This window comes from Spinacia oleracea, chromosome 4 (genome assembly GCF_020520425.1).
Source record: "Spinacia oleracea cultivar Varoflay chromosome 4, BTI_SOV_V1, whole genome shotgun sequence".
Classification (NCBI taxonomy): Eukaryota; Viridiplantae; Streptophyta; class Magnoliopsida; order Caryophyllales; family Amaranthaceae; genus Spinacia; species Spinacia oleracea.
Window position 1 is genome coordinate 72491614 of NC_079490.1, and position 15469 is coordinate 72507082.

Below are 15469 nucleotides of genomic sequence, written 5' to 3' on the forward strand. Positions count from 1 at the left end.
ATAAGATAAGTTCTAGTTAGAAGAAGTTCAAATGTTATAATTTTAGGTATATTTCAAATTAGATCAATTGTTTTAACAAAGTAAAACATAGCCACCCAAGCATATTACTACTAGAATTTCAATCTTTAAAGACAAAACAATAATGATAAACTAGACATTTTGTCGTAAATAGCTTTAGTGTACCACTTATAACGACAAACTTATCCGTTAATCATATAATCTGACAATCATCATAATATATTCCAAAAAAAAACATTAAAATAAAATAAAATAGTCATAATTTATGAAAGAGGACGCGGGATTAGAGCGCGGGCATTCAAATTCCCAAAAGAATTGAAAGGAACCCCTTCAGCTATTCGGGCGCTCTTCCTCTGCTCCTACCGAAACCCTTAATCTTAACTTTTCCTCCAAAAATTCTCTTCGAAATAGTCTCCTTAATTGGAATGTTATAATTCACTCAATAAAACCTGAAGCGAAAAATGATGGAAGGTATTGTCTTTGTTGATTCATCAAATTTCTCCAATTGATGGATTAATCTTCTAAATGTGTAAGTTTTCGACCTTAATTCCCTGTTTGCATTCCTTGTTTCTTTGGTTGTTTCTTTTACCCGAATTAACTGTGATTTATTTTCATAATTGAATTAATTGGGATTTATTCGTCAAATTCACGTTCTTTTATTTTTCATAATTGAATTTGTTTTCTTAATTTGATCGAGTCTTTTACAATTTCTGGCTAGATCTTAATATGAAAGTATGTAAATATGTTTCAAATCCAATACCCGATAATATCAATTGAATTCTTCGATTTTAAGGATTTGTAGATGTTAGTGCTAGAATTAATATCCTGAATTCTGGCGGGGTGTTCATTTTAGCGCATCAATTACACAATTACTACATTTGCGTGCCTTCCCAGAACAATAGTCGAGGATGTCTTTAGTTTAGGTAAACAACTCAGCAACTCCCTCCAATTTGACATCAAATTAATTTTTGTTCGACAAAATGTGGATGTTAAGTTGAACTTTTGAAGGGTTATTAATTTCTGAGGCAATCTAGTCGTTTAATTTGGTATCTTGCCTCTTAGAAATGCAGATAGGGTGTCCGAAAAAATGCTTCACTAAAGTTCCATGTTTTGGAATAAGAATGTTGTATGGGATTGAGCAGCTTAAATCCACGGTAGCTTTGAAAATAACGGATCTACAGGATGATAGATGCAAAGTTACATAAGGATCTTTTAATGGACTTTTCCCTCCTTGTATGGTCAGTTCACATGAGGCTTCGGTGTTGAAACTATAAGAGCATTCGATCAGTTGAGAGACAAGGCAAGATCATGTCAAAATTTACAGCAGACTCACCAACAATCTATACAGCATCCAAACCAAATAGCAACAACTGAACCAGACATCCTTGCATGACTCAGCCAGTTCTTACTAAATGGAAGTGTTTTTTTCCACTTATTCTTGTACAGTTGTCCATTAATTGGTTATGTGGAATCCACGCTGTCAAGCTTACTGTTTTGTTTTTGTTTTGAGTCTATAAGCACCAACATTCTTGATTAGATTATTATATAAGTATAGGAGGAGTGTTCCTATAAGTTTATTGCATTTATCAGGTTGGAACATAAGTAGATAAGCTCCATGTTCATGGAACATAAGGCCCCTTGGATTAACAAGCTAGTGTAATGATATATCTTATTCAGATTTGTTAGTATCTATTTCTAAGATATTAATTCTGGAGACATGACTTTAGGGGGTCATGGGTGTTTCTTGTGTTGTCTTTTTTTTTTTTACTACGGGGAGCTTGTGTGAGTAGTGTTGTTTATATGTGGTGTTGTTGTAGGGAGGTGTAGCTGGGAGCTGGATTTTTGTTTCAGGTTTCCTTGCAGTTGGGCTCTAGAAACTGCTGTCAAAGTGGATGATGCAGGTACCAGTTTGTGTTGGATTTTCTACAACTGTTCAGTCAGTTGGGAAGTGTTGTTTTTGTAGTGGCTTAAAGTTAAGTGCATACATGATGCTTTCTTGTTTTGGTTTCTGGTCAACTTTACTAGAGTTTACTTGCTGTTTTTGTGCGTGTTTTGTTGAGCGTTTTGTTGCTCAATTGGGCATGTATATTACACACTCCCATTGTGCATTCATCGTGTTCATGATTAGGACATGTATATTGTTTACAAGAATAAGTATTATGATCGGTTCTGACATGTAGGTAATGAATTACTACGGAGTTTGGTGGAGATAAACAACATATTTTTACCAAATAAGCTGAGTTTTGTGCAGTATCGAACATGTATAATGTTTACACAAACTAGAGAACTAGCAGGAACCCATAGGCCACTAGTCCAATATTGCTCGTTTTTTATCCACAACACAATGAACGCATTAAGATCACTCTCTATTGTAATTTTGCAGGTACTTGCCTATGTAATTTTCATATTCATGTTCTTTGGATGGCTTGCTACAGTACCAAACATTAAAGTGCCGGAGATGGCGACAAAGGGCCAAACACATGTGGAATAGGTGTATATTCGCTTGCACATGTGTTGACAAAAGAACTTCAATCTTTGGTGAAGAGTTCTATAGCTATTCCCACTATGAAAGGGATGGGAGAATAAGGTTACAAATTTTTGGGGTCGTATATGTCGGGCTTATGATTGAAAAGAAATTTGGACTTCCTATGCTTATTAAGTACAATGTCCAGTTTGGATACCAGAATGCCAGGTGAGTAGACAGTTAGTTGTTGTTAAGCTACTCGTTTGTTGATTGTAGAGTACTATAAATATTTGCATATAAGGACTGAAAATTGTATACATCTTATCTAAAAGATGTGGTTGTTCTTTGCTATTTGGGAAGTTAAAAGTTTGTAAAATTTAAGAATGATTCCAAGTAGCTTTCACACTATTATATATTTATACGAACAACAAGATTGATGATCTTATAAAATGACGAGTGATCACCTATTATTAAATCTGTGACCACTTATTCACACAACTTTTGATGATGTGTTTGGAATCGGATTTGGCACAAGTTTTTTTTGCTGCTTGTAGAGGTGATCTAACTGGAGTATCACTAAAATGGTCTCCTAGTTCTCCTATGGTAGTAATCATGGCCAACAAGGGATATCTCGGAAGCTATAAAAAGGAAACTGTGATATGTAATGTAGAAGCAACAGAAGAAGAGTATTACATGCAGGAACCGCTTTAGATTTTGAAGGCAACTTGATTTTTGCTGGCAGGGTTCTTGGAATTACAGCCAAGGGGGATGACCTTTAAGAAGCACGAGATAGTAGCCTGAAGGGTTTTATCGACAAGATATCGGCTGGAGAGCCCTCCCCAAAAGCAATTTTCATCAAGATGTTTCATTTTCGTTATTTAGAAATTTTGGATATATATCGTGAAACATTAAACTATAACACGTTAGGGAAGAAATAGAGATAAGAGTAGTTGTTTGAACTTTAGATAGCCCAATCTTGTTTTCTTATTACTTTTATGTATTAGATTTTCCCTTGCGTTATTGCTAATTGAGAATACATAAAGAAGTCTCCAAATGTTGTATATTTAGATATTGAATTTTACCATTTAATCACGATTCTTGAACTTTGGCTGGCTCATCCATGTACTTAAATTTGATGATCTCCTTTTGCTAATCTGTTTCACGACCATGCCTTTGTATGTGGTGCAAAAATTATAACTTTTTATTTGTATGGTTTTTGGGGCTGCATCACGTAGTACATACTGCACACAACGATGTACTTGTTTACAAGGTATCCTTTCTTGAAGTGGGTTGTTTATGTTGTGGCTAACGAGGAAGAAAGAGATGAAAATCGAATGTTATATTTATGTCAATCCTTAATGTAAATTCAATATAAATTGTATTGTTAAAATCAATCCTTTAATCGGTATATTTCTGTGACAGGAGAAGGCAGGGTTGTTGTTTAGGGCAACTTAAATTTCACTGATGCTAAAAGAAAGTTTTAGATGCAATCATTATTTCATTACTGCCAAAATGTAGTTTTCAGGGGCAACCTAAATTTCATTGATACTAAAAAGAAAGGTTTTTGAGGCAACCGCTATTTCAGATGCTAAAAATAGGTTTTAGTGGCAACCATTACTTCATTAATACTAAAAGGTACTTTTAGGGAAACATAATTTCACTAATGCTAAGAAAATGTTTTAGAGGCAGTTATTAATTCATTAATGCTAAAGATTACTTTTTAGGGGAAATTTAAATTTCGTTGACGCTAAAAACAAGTTTTAGAGGCAACTATTTTTTCATTAATGGTAAAAGGTACTTTTTAGGGGCAACTTAAATTTTGTTGATTCTAAAAAAATGTTTTAGAGGCAAACATTATTTTATTCATGCTAAAAGGTACATTTAGGGGCAGCCTAAATTTCTCCGACACTAAAAAAAATTTTAGAGGCTACCATAATTAATTAAGGCTAAAAGGCCTTTTAGAGGCCAAAATAATTAACCGCCTCAAGGTGTTGCTTCTAAATGTAAATTTCCATTTAGTGTTAGTCAATAGATCTGCGACGTTGTCGTCCATTCCAACCTTGCAAATCTAGGTTAACTTTCTCGAAGTATATGAAATTGCCGCAATACGTGTTTGAGTTTCTGGTGGCTCCTAGTCTCCTTATCCTTGGCAATGGCTCCACTAGTGTCACAATACAAAGCCTAGTCTTCCTTTATGGAGGGGACAACCTAAAGTTATTCGATGAACTTCCTTGTTGCTTCTGAGGCAACAATGTATTCTACTTTAGTTGTAGAATCCACATTAGTTATTTGGTTAGCACTTTTCCAACTTACTGTTCTGCCATTGAGGCAGAACACAAAACCGGAATGCAATCTGAAATCATCTTTGTCGGTTTAAAAACAGGCGCCCGTATGCCCTTGACAATCAACACCTCAGTTCCACCACAAACTTGGAATTGACCCTTTTTCCTTTTCAGGTAGTTTAAGATATTTTTGGCAGCATTCCAATGTACCTCTCCTGGGTATGACGGGTATATGCTTGTTGCACTGAGAACATCCAACCTTGTACAAATCATGGAATGCATGATAGAGTCAATTGCCGAAGCATATGGAATCGTACTTATCTTTCTACTCTCATCGGATGTTTAAGAAAATGAGTCTTTCTTAGATATATACCTTGTGTCATGGGTAGATGGCCTCTCTAGGCTTCCATCATATTCAACCGAGCTAGCACTTTGTCAATGTAAGTGCTTAGGCTTAGTCCAATCATCCTCTAAGATTTATCCCTATAGATCTTGATGCCCAAGATGTATTGTGCCTATCCTAAGCCCTTCATTGGGAAACACATTCCAAGCCAAGCCTTTACAGATTCCAACATAGGAATGTCATTTTCAGTAAGTAGTATGTCATCAACATACAAGACTCGCAATGCAATCTTACTCCCACTGAACTTCTTGTATATACAAGACTCATCAAGAGTCTTGATGAAGCCAATGCACTGTACTTCAAAAAATCGTATATTCTAACTCATGGATGCTTGCTTCAGTCCATAAATACATTTCTCGAGCTTGCATACCTTTCTTGCATTCTTTGGATCAATAAAACCCCATGGCTGTCTCATAAGCACAGTCTCTTCAAGAATACCATTCAAGAAGGAAGTTTTGACATCCATTTTCCATATTTCATAGTCATGTAAACGCAGTAATTGCAAAGATTCACTACTACAAAAATAGCCTAAAGAACCATTCATAGGGCACCGATTAAGTTAATCCAACGGTTCCTTAGATAAAGAAATCGTGTCTAAGTGATGTCTGGTTTCTTAGGTAAATAAATAAGAAACCAAATATCATTTTAGTTAGGTTTCTTAGCTCTAAGACACTGGTTATATGTAAAACCCGGTTTCCTATCTTATATTAGTAAATACTAGATATTAATTATTATTATTCATATATTATTTCCTTAAAAAAAAAAGCTTCATGATTCATATATTCTCGGACCTTGACAGTTTATCAGTTCATTCACAACACCATTGACGGAAAAACACCAACCCATACCAATTTATCGTCCACATCTAAATTCTTAAGCAACAACATATTCTAGTCATTTTTCGAGTTATATGCACAGATAACTTCTAATTTTCTCCTTTCTCCCTCCCATGTGTTCTAATTTAGATCTGGAATTTAAAATTTGTGAATTCCGATCTGTAACCACTAGATCTTCTCTCCTTTATTTTTCTTATCTCAATTGTTATTTTCTAAATCTCTCCAATTTAATGTATTTTTTTGCGAAATTGTTGAGGAATTTGCAAATTTTTCGATTTCTTGCGATGGGAAAAGAGAAGCAGGCTCGCTTGGCTTTTGAGTGATTGGTGGCGACAAGGTGGTGGAAGGAGGATATGCCTGATGCTGCAGATGCGGGTGTTGGAGGCTCCTCTTATGATCCGAATCCGGAACAACACGCCGTCGGCGCTTAGATCTGGATCGGGTTTTGGTTCATCTCCAAAGTCCAAATCCTCTATTGCATCAGCTTCATCTGCTGCGCCAGAGAATAATTAAACAATCCACTTCTCTTTTTTTTCATGCAAAACCATTAAATTAAAAAGCTAACATAATACAACCATAACAATCAGGGAGGTATCTCCTCCTGAATCAAAATAAAGACGACGTCGGCTTCACATTTTTGGGAAATTATATTAGGTACCATCATCAGCTTCATCTTAATGTAAGTTTTATTATTATTTTTGATTTGTTGCAGCTAGTTATTTAATTACGGAGTAGTATATATGTGTAATTCATAATTGTTGATTTCTCTCTTTTATTGAGTTTCTGATTGATTTTATTAGATTTAATGATGGTTGCATATCTGATATATTAACATCCTGCAATTTGGAATTTGCGGAATTGATTGATAAATATAGATTATGACTACAAGTTATAAAAATTGCTTTAGATGTTTTGAGTATTTAATCAAATCTTTTCCCTTACGAATGACAGAACATCATTATGAGTTTTTTTTTATTATAAATTTTTATCATATATTGGAATTCTACTAAGTTGGCAGTGTAATTGATGATTGCAGGTCACAACTCAAAAGAAAGTGATGTGGGCTTGAATATCTCCACCACAAAGCCCAAAGAGGATACAGTGATCAACACCGGCCAGCTGGGTCCAAACCTAGGAAGAAGGCCCAAACCTTGGTACCTAAACGAAATAAGAGCACAACCCCATTTTGGAAGGCCCATCCCCTCTGAGAAGGCAGGTCCAAATTGTAGAAGGTTCATCATGGCAGGCGAAATGACACGTGTCCTAAATCCCCAAGGGGCACACACCCAACATCTAGGGTTGAGGGAACAGTCCCCAATAAACCCTAGCACTATAAATAGCTCAGATCCCAAGGTAAAATGGCATTCAATTCATTCCCACCAACCAAAACTTATCTTTGCTCTGCCTTCTCTCTACAAATTACTTATCTCTCTAGCTTATACTTACTTAAGCATCGGAGGGAATATTCTTACGGGAATATTCTTGTTTTGCAGGTTGCCAGAAGTTCGTGCCAGGTCATACTTGATACCTCCGAGGAACGCGTGCCACGTCAGCGCCGTCTGTGGGGAGGTACAGTGTCATGGCTGAACTTCAAACTGACTGCGGAAAAACCAAGGACCAAACAGAACTCCCAGCCAGAGAAGGGGTGTCTAAAGATGGGTCCAATACTCATTGTGACGCGGCAGCTAGCCGGCCCGCTGCCGCCATTTCTGTGCGGCACTTGTTGAATGGTGCTCACGAAGTCAGTCCTAAGCACGATAATGGCAGGATGGTAGAGTCTTTGTCAGAAGATCCCGACTCACCTATGAAAAGACGCACCCTGGAGGAAGAGAGTCGGCATGTCAAAGAGGAACGTCCAGGAAGATGGACGAAACGAACTTCACTGAAGAAAAATGAGGCCCAGGGCCGTTACTCTCCAGAGGCTCCTAGAAGACAGCATGAGAGCGTCATCCGAAGAAAGAATGGCCGCGGCTCTGAGGAGAAAAGAGGGCGAAGGAAGTCGTCCTCTAGGGGCCCCTTTATGTTCAACAAGGCTCTTGAAAACATCCTCCTTGCTGAAGGACCGAGTCTGGGAATTGAACCGTCCCCCCGACGATTGACCACCTCCTGCCAACAAGCCCCTTTCTGTGCTTTCCACAACGACGAAGGACATGACACCCAAAATTGTCGGATGTTGAGGAAGATATTAACTGACCGCGTGGCTGAAGGACACCTCCGCCAGTACGTCCATTTAAAGGACGCGGACAAAGAAGTGAGCCCCACCTCTATATATTCAGACGAAAGAGTTATGGTAATATCAGGGGGAATAGCTGCAGGAGAACCATGTAAGGAAGGACGGCAAAAAGGTCCATCTCATCTTCGCCCAGCACAGAAGAATCTACCCTCTGTAGAAATTTCCAAAGACGATTACAGAAGGGCGGCAACGCCATATGATGATGACCCACTGGTTATAGAGATTAAGGTGGCTGATCTCAAGGTGAAGAGAGTACTGGTGGACACGTGGAGCTCGTCCGACATAATCAGTCTGCAATGTCTGCGGAAATTAAGACACAATCCGGAAGACATAGAAAAAGTGTACGGGCCCTTGGTAGGATTCGGAGGGAGCATCGTTCGTCCAATCGGCTCCATTTTGCTCCCGTCCTCTATTGGAGTTCCCCCAGTGACCAAAGAAGTTGTCATCAGGTTTATAATTGTAGCAAACCTCACCACATTCAACATCATACTTGGCCGTCCAACGCTCAACAACCTAAGAGCTGTGATCGTTCCTCATTTACTAATGGTCAAATTTGTCGGAAGTGACGGACGCGTTGGGTCTCTCTATGGAAATCAACAGCTGGCCAAGGACTGTTACTTCTCGACATTGGAGCCAGCGGCCTGGGGAGCCTCTCCGAAGGGAAAAGAGCAAGCTAAACCTCTGGCAAGCCGTCGTAAAACCCGGGAGATACCAACGGAGCACAATGCAGAAAGACGACCTGAGCCAGTGGGAGCACACTATGCTATAATTCTGGACTTAGCAGACCCGTCTCGAACGGTCCCCATTGGGGGTCCACCCTGACGGCCCCATGTCAGCAGCATTAGTGCAACTGCTCCGAGAATACAAGGAAATATTTGCCTTCACGGTAGAGGAGATGCCAGGCATAGATCCGGCGGTGGCCGTGCATAAGCTAAATGTGGACAGCGCTGTAAAGCCAGTACGACAAAAGAAGAGGAATCATGGAGAAGCAAGAAATTTGGCAGCCGCTGCCGAGGTTAAGAAACTAATGGATGCAGGCTTCATACGTCCGTGTCAGTACCCAGACTGGGTAGCTAACGTAGTACTGGTACCCAAGCCCAATGGGACATGGAGAATGTCTGTTGATTACACCGATCTCAATAAAGCTTGTCCTAAGGACAGTTTTCCACTGCCAAAGATAGACCGACTCGTCGACTCGACGGCCGGACATGCCATGATGAGCTTCATGGACGCCTACTCCGGATTTCACCAGATCCCATTATGGCCCGAAGATCAAGAGAAGACATCATTTGTCACGGAACATGGATTGTACTGCTACAAAGTAATGCCGTTCGGTTTAAAAAATGCCCCCGCCACCTTCCAACCGTTGGTGAACACAGTTTTTGCAAAACAGCTGGGGAGGAATATAGAAGCCTATATCGACGACATGATTGTAAAAAGCAAACAGAAGATGGATCACCGTGATGATTTGAGAGAAACCTTTGAGACCCTCGGGACATACCAGATGAGACTAAATCCCAAGAAGTTCATATTTGGGGTATCCTCTGGCAAGTTCCTTGGCTTCTTGATTGACGAAAGGGGCATTGAAGCAAATCCGGACAAGGTGCAGGCGGTCATCAATATGACGTCGCCAAGGACGGTCAAAGATGTGCAACGCCTAACTGGATGTCTTGCCGCCTTGGGACGATTTTTATCTAGATCTGGAGACAAGTGTCATTACTTTTTCAGTACCATCAAAAAAGGAACCCAGTTTGAGTGGACGTCGCAAGCTGAGGCCGCCTTCCTTCGCCTAAAAGAACACTTGCATACTTTGCCACGACTGGTCAGCCCTCTCTTAGGGGAAGTCTTGTATCTGTACCTTGCCATCTCAGAGTACGCACTAAGTGCCGTCTTGCTTACAGAAAGGGATGGGACGTAACTACCTGTCTACTTTGTCAGCCACATGCTGCAGAATGCTAAACTCAAATATCCAACAGTCGAAAAGTTCGGCTTCGCTCTGTTCTTGGCTAGTAAGAAGATTCGTCCATATTTCCTGGCTCATCGACTGGTAGTATACACGGATCAACCGCTAAAGCGGCCTTTCACCAATCTAGAAGCGTCCGGAAGAATGCTCAATTGGGCAATTGAGCTTAACGCGTTTGATATTTCGTATGAGCCGCGGAAGGCAATAAAGGGACAGGAATTTGCTGACTTCATTGCGGAACTGACCAAGCCACCCTATTTGAAGAATGAGAAAACCTAGTGGATAGTTCATGTGGACGGCTCTGCCACTCAGAACGGGTCAGGAGCCGGCATTATCTGCGAATCACCAGAAGGGGATATCTATGAATATGCAATGCGTTTTAACTTTCCGGCGTCAAACAACGAAGCTGAATACGAAGCCCTGATATGTGGAATTCAGATGAGCAAAGCCGCGGGGGCAACAGACGTCCTGGTTTTATCTGACTCGCAGTTAATCGTCAGTCAAGTAAAAGGAGAATATGAGGCCAAGGATGAGGCCATGATAAAGTATCTGGAAAGGGTCCGTCAAGAAGTTCAGCAGCTGTCTAACTTTGAAGTAAAACACATACCCCTGTCTGAAAATAACAAGGCAGACGCTTTATCCAAGCTGGCAAGCTCAGCATCCTGCGACACGCCACGTCATGTATTATGGGAGGTAAAACAGTCCTAAAGCATCGACGCCTCGAGAACAGACATCTTAGACCGAACAACCACCTGGATGGATCATATTGTCAACTTCAAAATGAATGGAGTACTCCCTGATGATCCCAAGCAAGCAGAAAGATTACAAAAGAAATGCACCTGGTTTGAGATATGGAATGGAACTCTATATAAAAAAGCTTTCTCACGGCCTCTTCTTCGCTGCGTAACCCCCGAAAAGGGGCAGGAGGTACTGGAAGATCTTCATCAGGGATTATGCAGCTCCCACATAGAAGGGAGGGCCCTGGCCGAAAAAGCTTTAAGAACCGGATACTATTGGCCCACTCTCAAAGAAGACGCTCTCAATTTGGTCAAGCGGTGTGATAAATGCCAACGATTTGCTCACCTAATTCGACGGCCAGCACAGAAACTGACGCCAATCACCAGCCCTATACCATTCGCCAAATGGGGGATGGACTTATTAGGCCCCTATACGACGGCACCAGGAGGACTGCGTTATGTAATAGTAGCCGTCGGCTACTTCACTAAATGGGTAGAAGCTGAAGCTTTAAAGAACACTAAGGCACAAGATGTGAGAGCATTCATCTGGAAAAACTTAATCACAAGATTTGGCGTGCCTCAGTCTATTGTCTTCGACAATGGGCCACAATTCAAGACGCCCAAATTGGAAGATTGGTTAGCTGACCATGGTATCACAACATGTTTTGCATCAGTAGGACGCCCCCAAGCTAACGGACAAGTAGAAGCATTCAACAAAATCATCTCTGAAGGGATGAAGAAGAAGCTTGATGAGGCAAAGGGCTTATGGGCCGACGAGTTACCCAATGTTTTATGGTCTATACGAACCACGGCAAAAAATTCCACAGGAGAAACACCATTCTTGTTAGCTTATGGGGCTGAAGCCGTCCTACCCATTGAAATGTGTGAACCAACCCTGCGCGTCATGTTGTTTAATGAAGATGTCAATTGGGAAATGATGAAGGCGGCCTTGGATTTCTTACCAGAAACCAGAGGGAACGCGGCTCTACGACAGCGGCTATACAAACTCCGAATGACGAGGGAGTACAACAAAAGGGTTTCTAGAAGAATACTAAAAGTTGGAGATTTTGTACTTAGGAAAATGGAAGCCGTCGGACGCGCCAATGAACAAGGGAAACTCACCCCTACTTGGGAAGGTCCATATGAGATTTACGAGCCTCTTCATGCACCAAAGCAGTGCGCCACTTTTTCAGTGAGTCCAGCAGAATGAACATCTGCACAAAAATAGCAAGAGTAAAACAAAGAGAAACGAGTGTATAAAAATAAAGGCATAATGAAACTCACATCCAGTGCCGAGGACTGCATGGCGGCAAGCATATTCTCGGCCGCCTCGGGGAGAGTCTCGGCATATTCGGGAGGAATGGCATTGCGCATCAACGTCATTATCTTCCTGCGGTCATGAGAATTGAATCCGCCTTAAGAAGGGATCTGATCCAATTCAGCATCAATGTCTTTCTGAGGGTCGGGAATTTCTATGGGAAAAACAACGGCCTTTGAATCCCTGGGGGTAACTAGAGAACTGCTAGACGAGGAACGACAGGTGGTTACGATGTTGGAGTAAAACTTACCCCCAGAATTCCTAGCTCTTTCCGCCGCCTTCAGAGGAATGTTTCGGCGGACGGCTTCAGGAATCCCCGCAAGAAGATCAGCCGTCTCTCCAGCTTTTTGGAAGCTAGGAGAAGCGGATGCAGCCTTGGGGACGGCAAACACCTTAGGAGCCTTCGAAGCCGCTGACTTGAAGACGGGTTTCCCTGTGCCGCCAGCCCTGCGCTTAGAAGAAGGAGCCGCGTCTGTGGCCGTCTTCCTCGCCTTCTGAAGAAATGAGAACATATAAGTTGCAAACAATAAAGGGAATTACATAGGAAGCTTTGATTAATACCTTCTCCTCAGCAGGAGGGGGAGCCATTTGCTCTGGGATGGCTTGCTCGGCCGCCGGCTGACGCTGCCAAGCCTTATAGGTGTTGGCGTCGAGTACCTTCGCCAGCCAAGACGGCATATCCACTTGGCCTTTGGAGGTGTCGTCCAGCTTATCCATGGCCTCGTCTGAAAAAATAAACAAAGACATTAGTCCAGTTTTGATAAAACAGTGAAGGATTGGAAGTATAGATACATTACCTATCGGCATATACGGACACAAGCCCACAGCCGAGAGGAAAACGGGATCGCCCAGTTGATCCAGATGAGGCAACCACCCCTCGGGTATGTAGGTCGTCTTGTCCTTAATAACGAGTGGCTTGGCCTTGAACAATGGCGAGATCCGTTCCCAGAGAACGGCGGAGACCGGAGGGAAAGAGATGCCTTTTCCAACCAAGTTGGGCTTGGCGCTCCAACGTCTCATCCGCTCGCACATCTCCAGATTTGTGGTTTTGATGATCACCCACTTCTTCCTCCAGTGATGCCATTTAGACGCCTTCCCCATCACTGTCCGATAAGCCCCCTTGTATGTAAGAATTAGCCAACCCGCGGCGGCTTTTGAAACTTGGGGCATGGAGGCGATCCTTAGGAACGTCGGGAAGGAAGGAGTGATACCGGCGAGCTCACAACGAGCGATATAGCCAAACACACCCGCCCAAGAGTTGGGGGACATTTGGTTCAAGCCAATGTTGAAGCCGTCCAGCAACTCCACCACAAAGGGGTGAGGGGGGAATCTCATACCCAGCTTCAGAAAAGAGCCGTACACGGCGAATTCTCCTTCCACCAGTCCAAAGCTGGTGCAGTCCATACCAGCCGGCATACAAAACTTGTACTCTGAGCCTAGATTCAGAGACCTCCCATAAACCTTCCCCTTGAGGGTGAGGAAGTTCAGCCACGTCTGAAGTGGGAAGATTGCGCTGGGATGAAGGTGACCTTCCTCCCCACCTGACGTGCTCGTCGGCGCGACATCGGTGCACTCGGGGACGTCCTCCTCTATAGGAGAAGAGGATTCTCCTTCGAATTGCTCTTCGTCTATCTGCGCCATTAAATCCTGCACAGGCTGGAGACTTATCTCAAGACATGGGCATACTTGAAAAGAAAAGGCGTCAAAGGGACAAATTGACGCCCTCAGTTTGACGGGACCCTCGCATGATTAAGAAAAGAGAATTGGGAAGGATCAAAATCAACAAACAAATTTTTCCAAAGAAAACATTACCTGATAGATCAAAGAGAGTTTGTGAAAGAACTTTGATGAAAAACTGCAAGAACAGGGCTTTGAAGATTGTGGCGGCGCTACAGTGGATTTCAGTGGATGTTAGACGCCGGAAATCGCCTTCTCTTATTGCTCTCAAATGATCACTAGAAATGAGGGGGGAAATCACTCAAATTGGCCACTTATTTATAGAGGGGTAAGAAATGATTACCCCTGCCACGCGTCATCACCTCATTGAACACTCCAAGAGCAGTGAAAACTAACGTCTGTTTTCACTTCTCATGAGGGGCAAATGATGTGGGCTTGAATATCTCCACCACAAAGCCCAAAGAGGATACAGTGATCAACACCGGCCAGCTGGGTCCAAACCTAGGAAGAAGGCCCAAACCTTGGTACCTAAACGAAATAAGAGCACAACCCCATTTTGGAAGGCCCATCCCCTCTGAGAAGGCAGGTCCAAATTGTAGAAGGTTCATCATGGCAGGCGAAATGACACGTGTCCTAAATCCCCAAGGGGCACACACCCCACAGCTAGGGTTGAGGGAACAGTCCCCAATAAACCCTAGCACTATAAATAGCTCAGATCCCAAGGTAAAAGGGCATTCAATTCATTCCCACCAACCAAAACTTATCTTTGCTCTGCCTTCTCTCTACAAATTACTTATCTCTCTAGCTTATACTTACTTAAGCATCGGAGGGAATATTCTTACGGGAATATTCTTGTTTTGCAGGTTGCCAGAAGTTCGTGCCAGGTCATACTTGATACCTCCGAGGAACGCGTGCCACGTCAGCACCGTAAAAGATCCCACAACAGAAAGAATCATGTTTTGTTCGTGATTATGTTCAAAGATCCATCTTGTATTTGCTTCTTTGTTTTTCTATCATTCAAATTAATTTCATTTTGTATACTGGAATACTTGTATCATTTTCAGATGAATGAATTATATTTTTCCATTTTATTGATTGCTTTTAAATTTCATTTTCTTCAGCAGTTATTATTGAGCTCTAATGGTGGGTACGATTGTACAACAATATCGTGATGCCAAAAAAAAAACAAGATATAATTATGATATAATTGTTTTAATAAGAAAAAAAAAATCGTGATATAATTGTTTTAATATAAAAACCAGCAAAGAAACCTGGTAATATGAAATAAGGTTCCATACATGATGCCAAAGAAACTGGACTTCTATAGTATCCGGTTTCCTAGCCTCTGTATATTATTGGTTTAGAACCCATCAAAGAAACCGAATATGTTGTAAAACTGGTCTCTTCATAATATCTAAGAAACCGTACCAAAATTCTAGTCTCTTAGGCTAAGAGACCTACTACCTAGGCACCGTATAATCTCCGGTCTCCTTGGCTTGTTTCGCCCGGTCTCTTAGGCTATTTTTGTAGTAGTGATT

General features: G+C 41.7%; 1 protein-coding gene and 1 long non-coding RNA gene across 7 annotated transcripts; both read left to right on the plus strand.

The window, feature by feature from the left end:
* Nucleotides 1-78: 78 nt before the first annotated feature.
* Nucleotides 79-3599, plus strand: LOC110779506 (uncharacterized). 4 transcript variants are annotated; one of them, XR_008919156.1, is made up of 4 exons: nucleotides 79-547; nucleotides 1089-1919; nucleotides 2402-2710; nucleotides 3225-3599. It is a non-coding gene; the product is annotated as an uncharacterized lncRNA (long non-coding RNA). The 4 variants fall into 4 exon arrangements; XR_008919157.1 differs by having other exon boundaries at nucleotides 228-547; nucleotides 1262-1919; XR_002534632.2 differs by having other exon boundaries at nucleotides 256-547; nucleotides 1836-1919.
* Nucleotides 3600-5935: 2336 nt separating this feature from the next.
* On the plus strand, nucleotides 5936-15022 carry LOC130472492 (uncharacterized). Of its 3 annotated transcripts, XR_008932892.1 has the most exons (4): nucleotides 5937-6682; nucleotides 7040-7356; nucleotides 7497-14654; nucleotides 14795-15022. XR_008932892.1 is itself a non-coding variant. In XM_056843662.1 (3 exons), the coding sequence occupies exon 3, from the start codon at nucleotides 7583-7585 to the stop codon at nucleotides 9056-9058; it is 1476 nt and encodes a 491-aa protein (XP_056699640.1). In that variant the 5' UTR covers nucleotides 5936-6657; nucleotides 7040-7356; nucleotides 7497-7582; the 3' UTR covers nucleotides 9059-15022. The 3 variants fall into 3 exon arrangements, 2 of the variants coding, with proteins under 2 accessions (XP_056699640.1, XP_056699639.1); XM_056843662.1 differs by having other exon boundaries at nucleotides 5936-6657; nucleotides 7497-15022; XM_056843661.1 differs by having other exon boundaries at nucleotides 7497-15022.
* The last annotated feature ends 447 nt before the right edge of the window (nucleotides 15023-15469 follow it).

Excerpts from the sequence above, each read along its gene's own strand:
- LOC130472492 (XM_056843662.1), top strand. The coding sequence starts at position 7,583 with ATGGCTGAACTTCAAACTGACTGCGGAAAAACCAAGGACCAAACAGAA.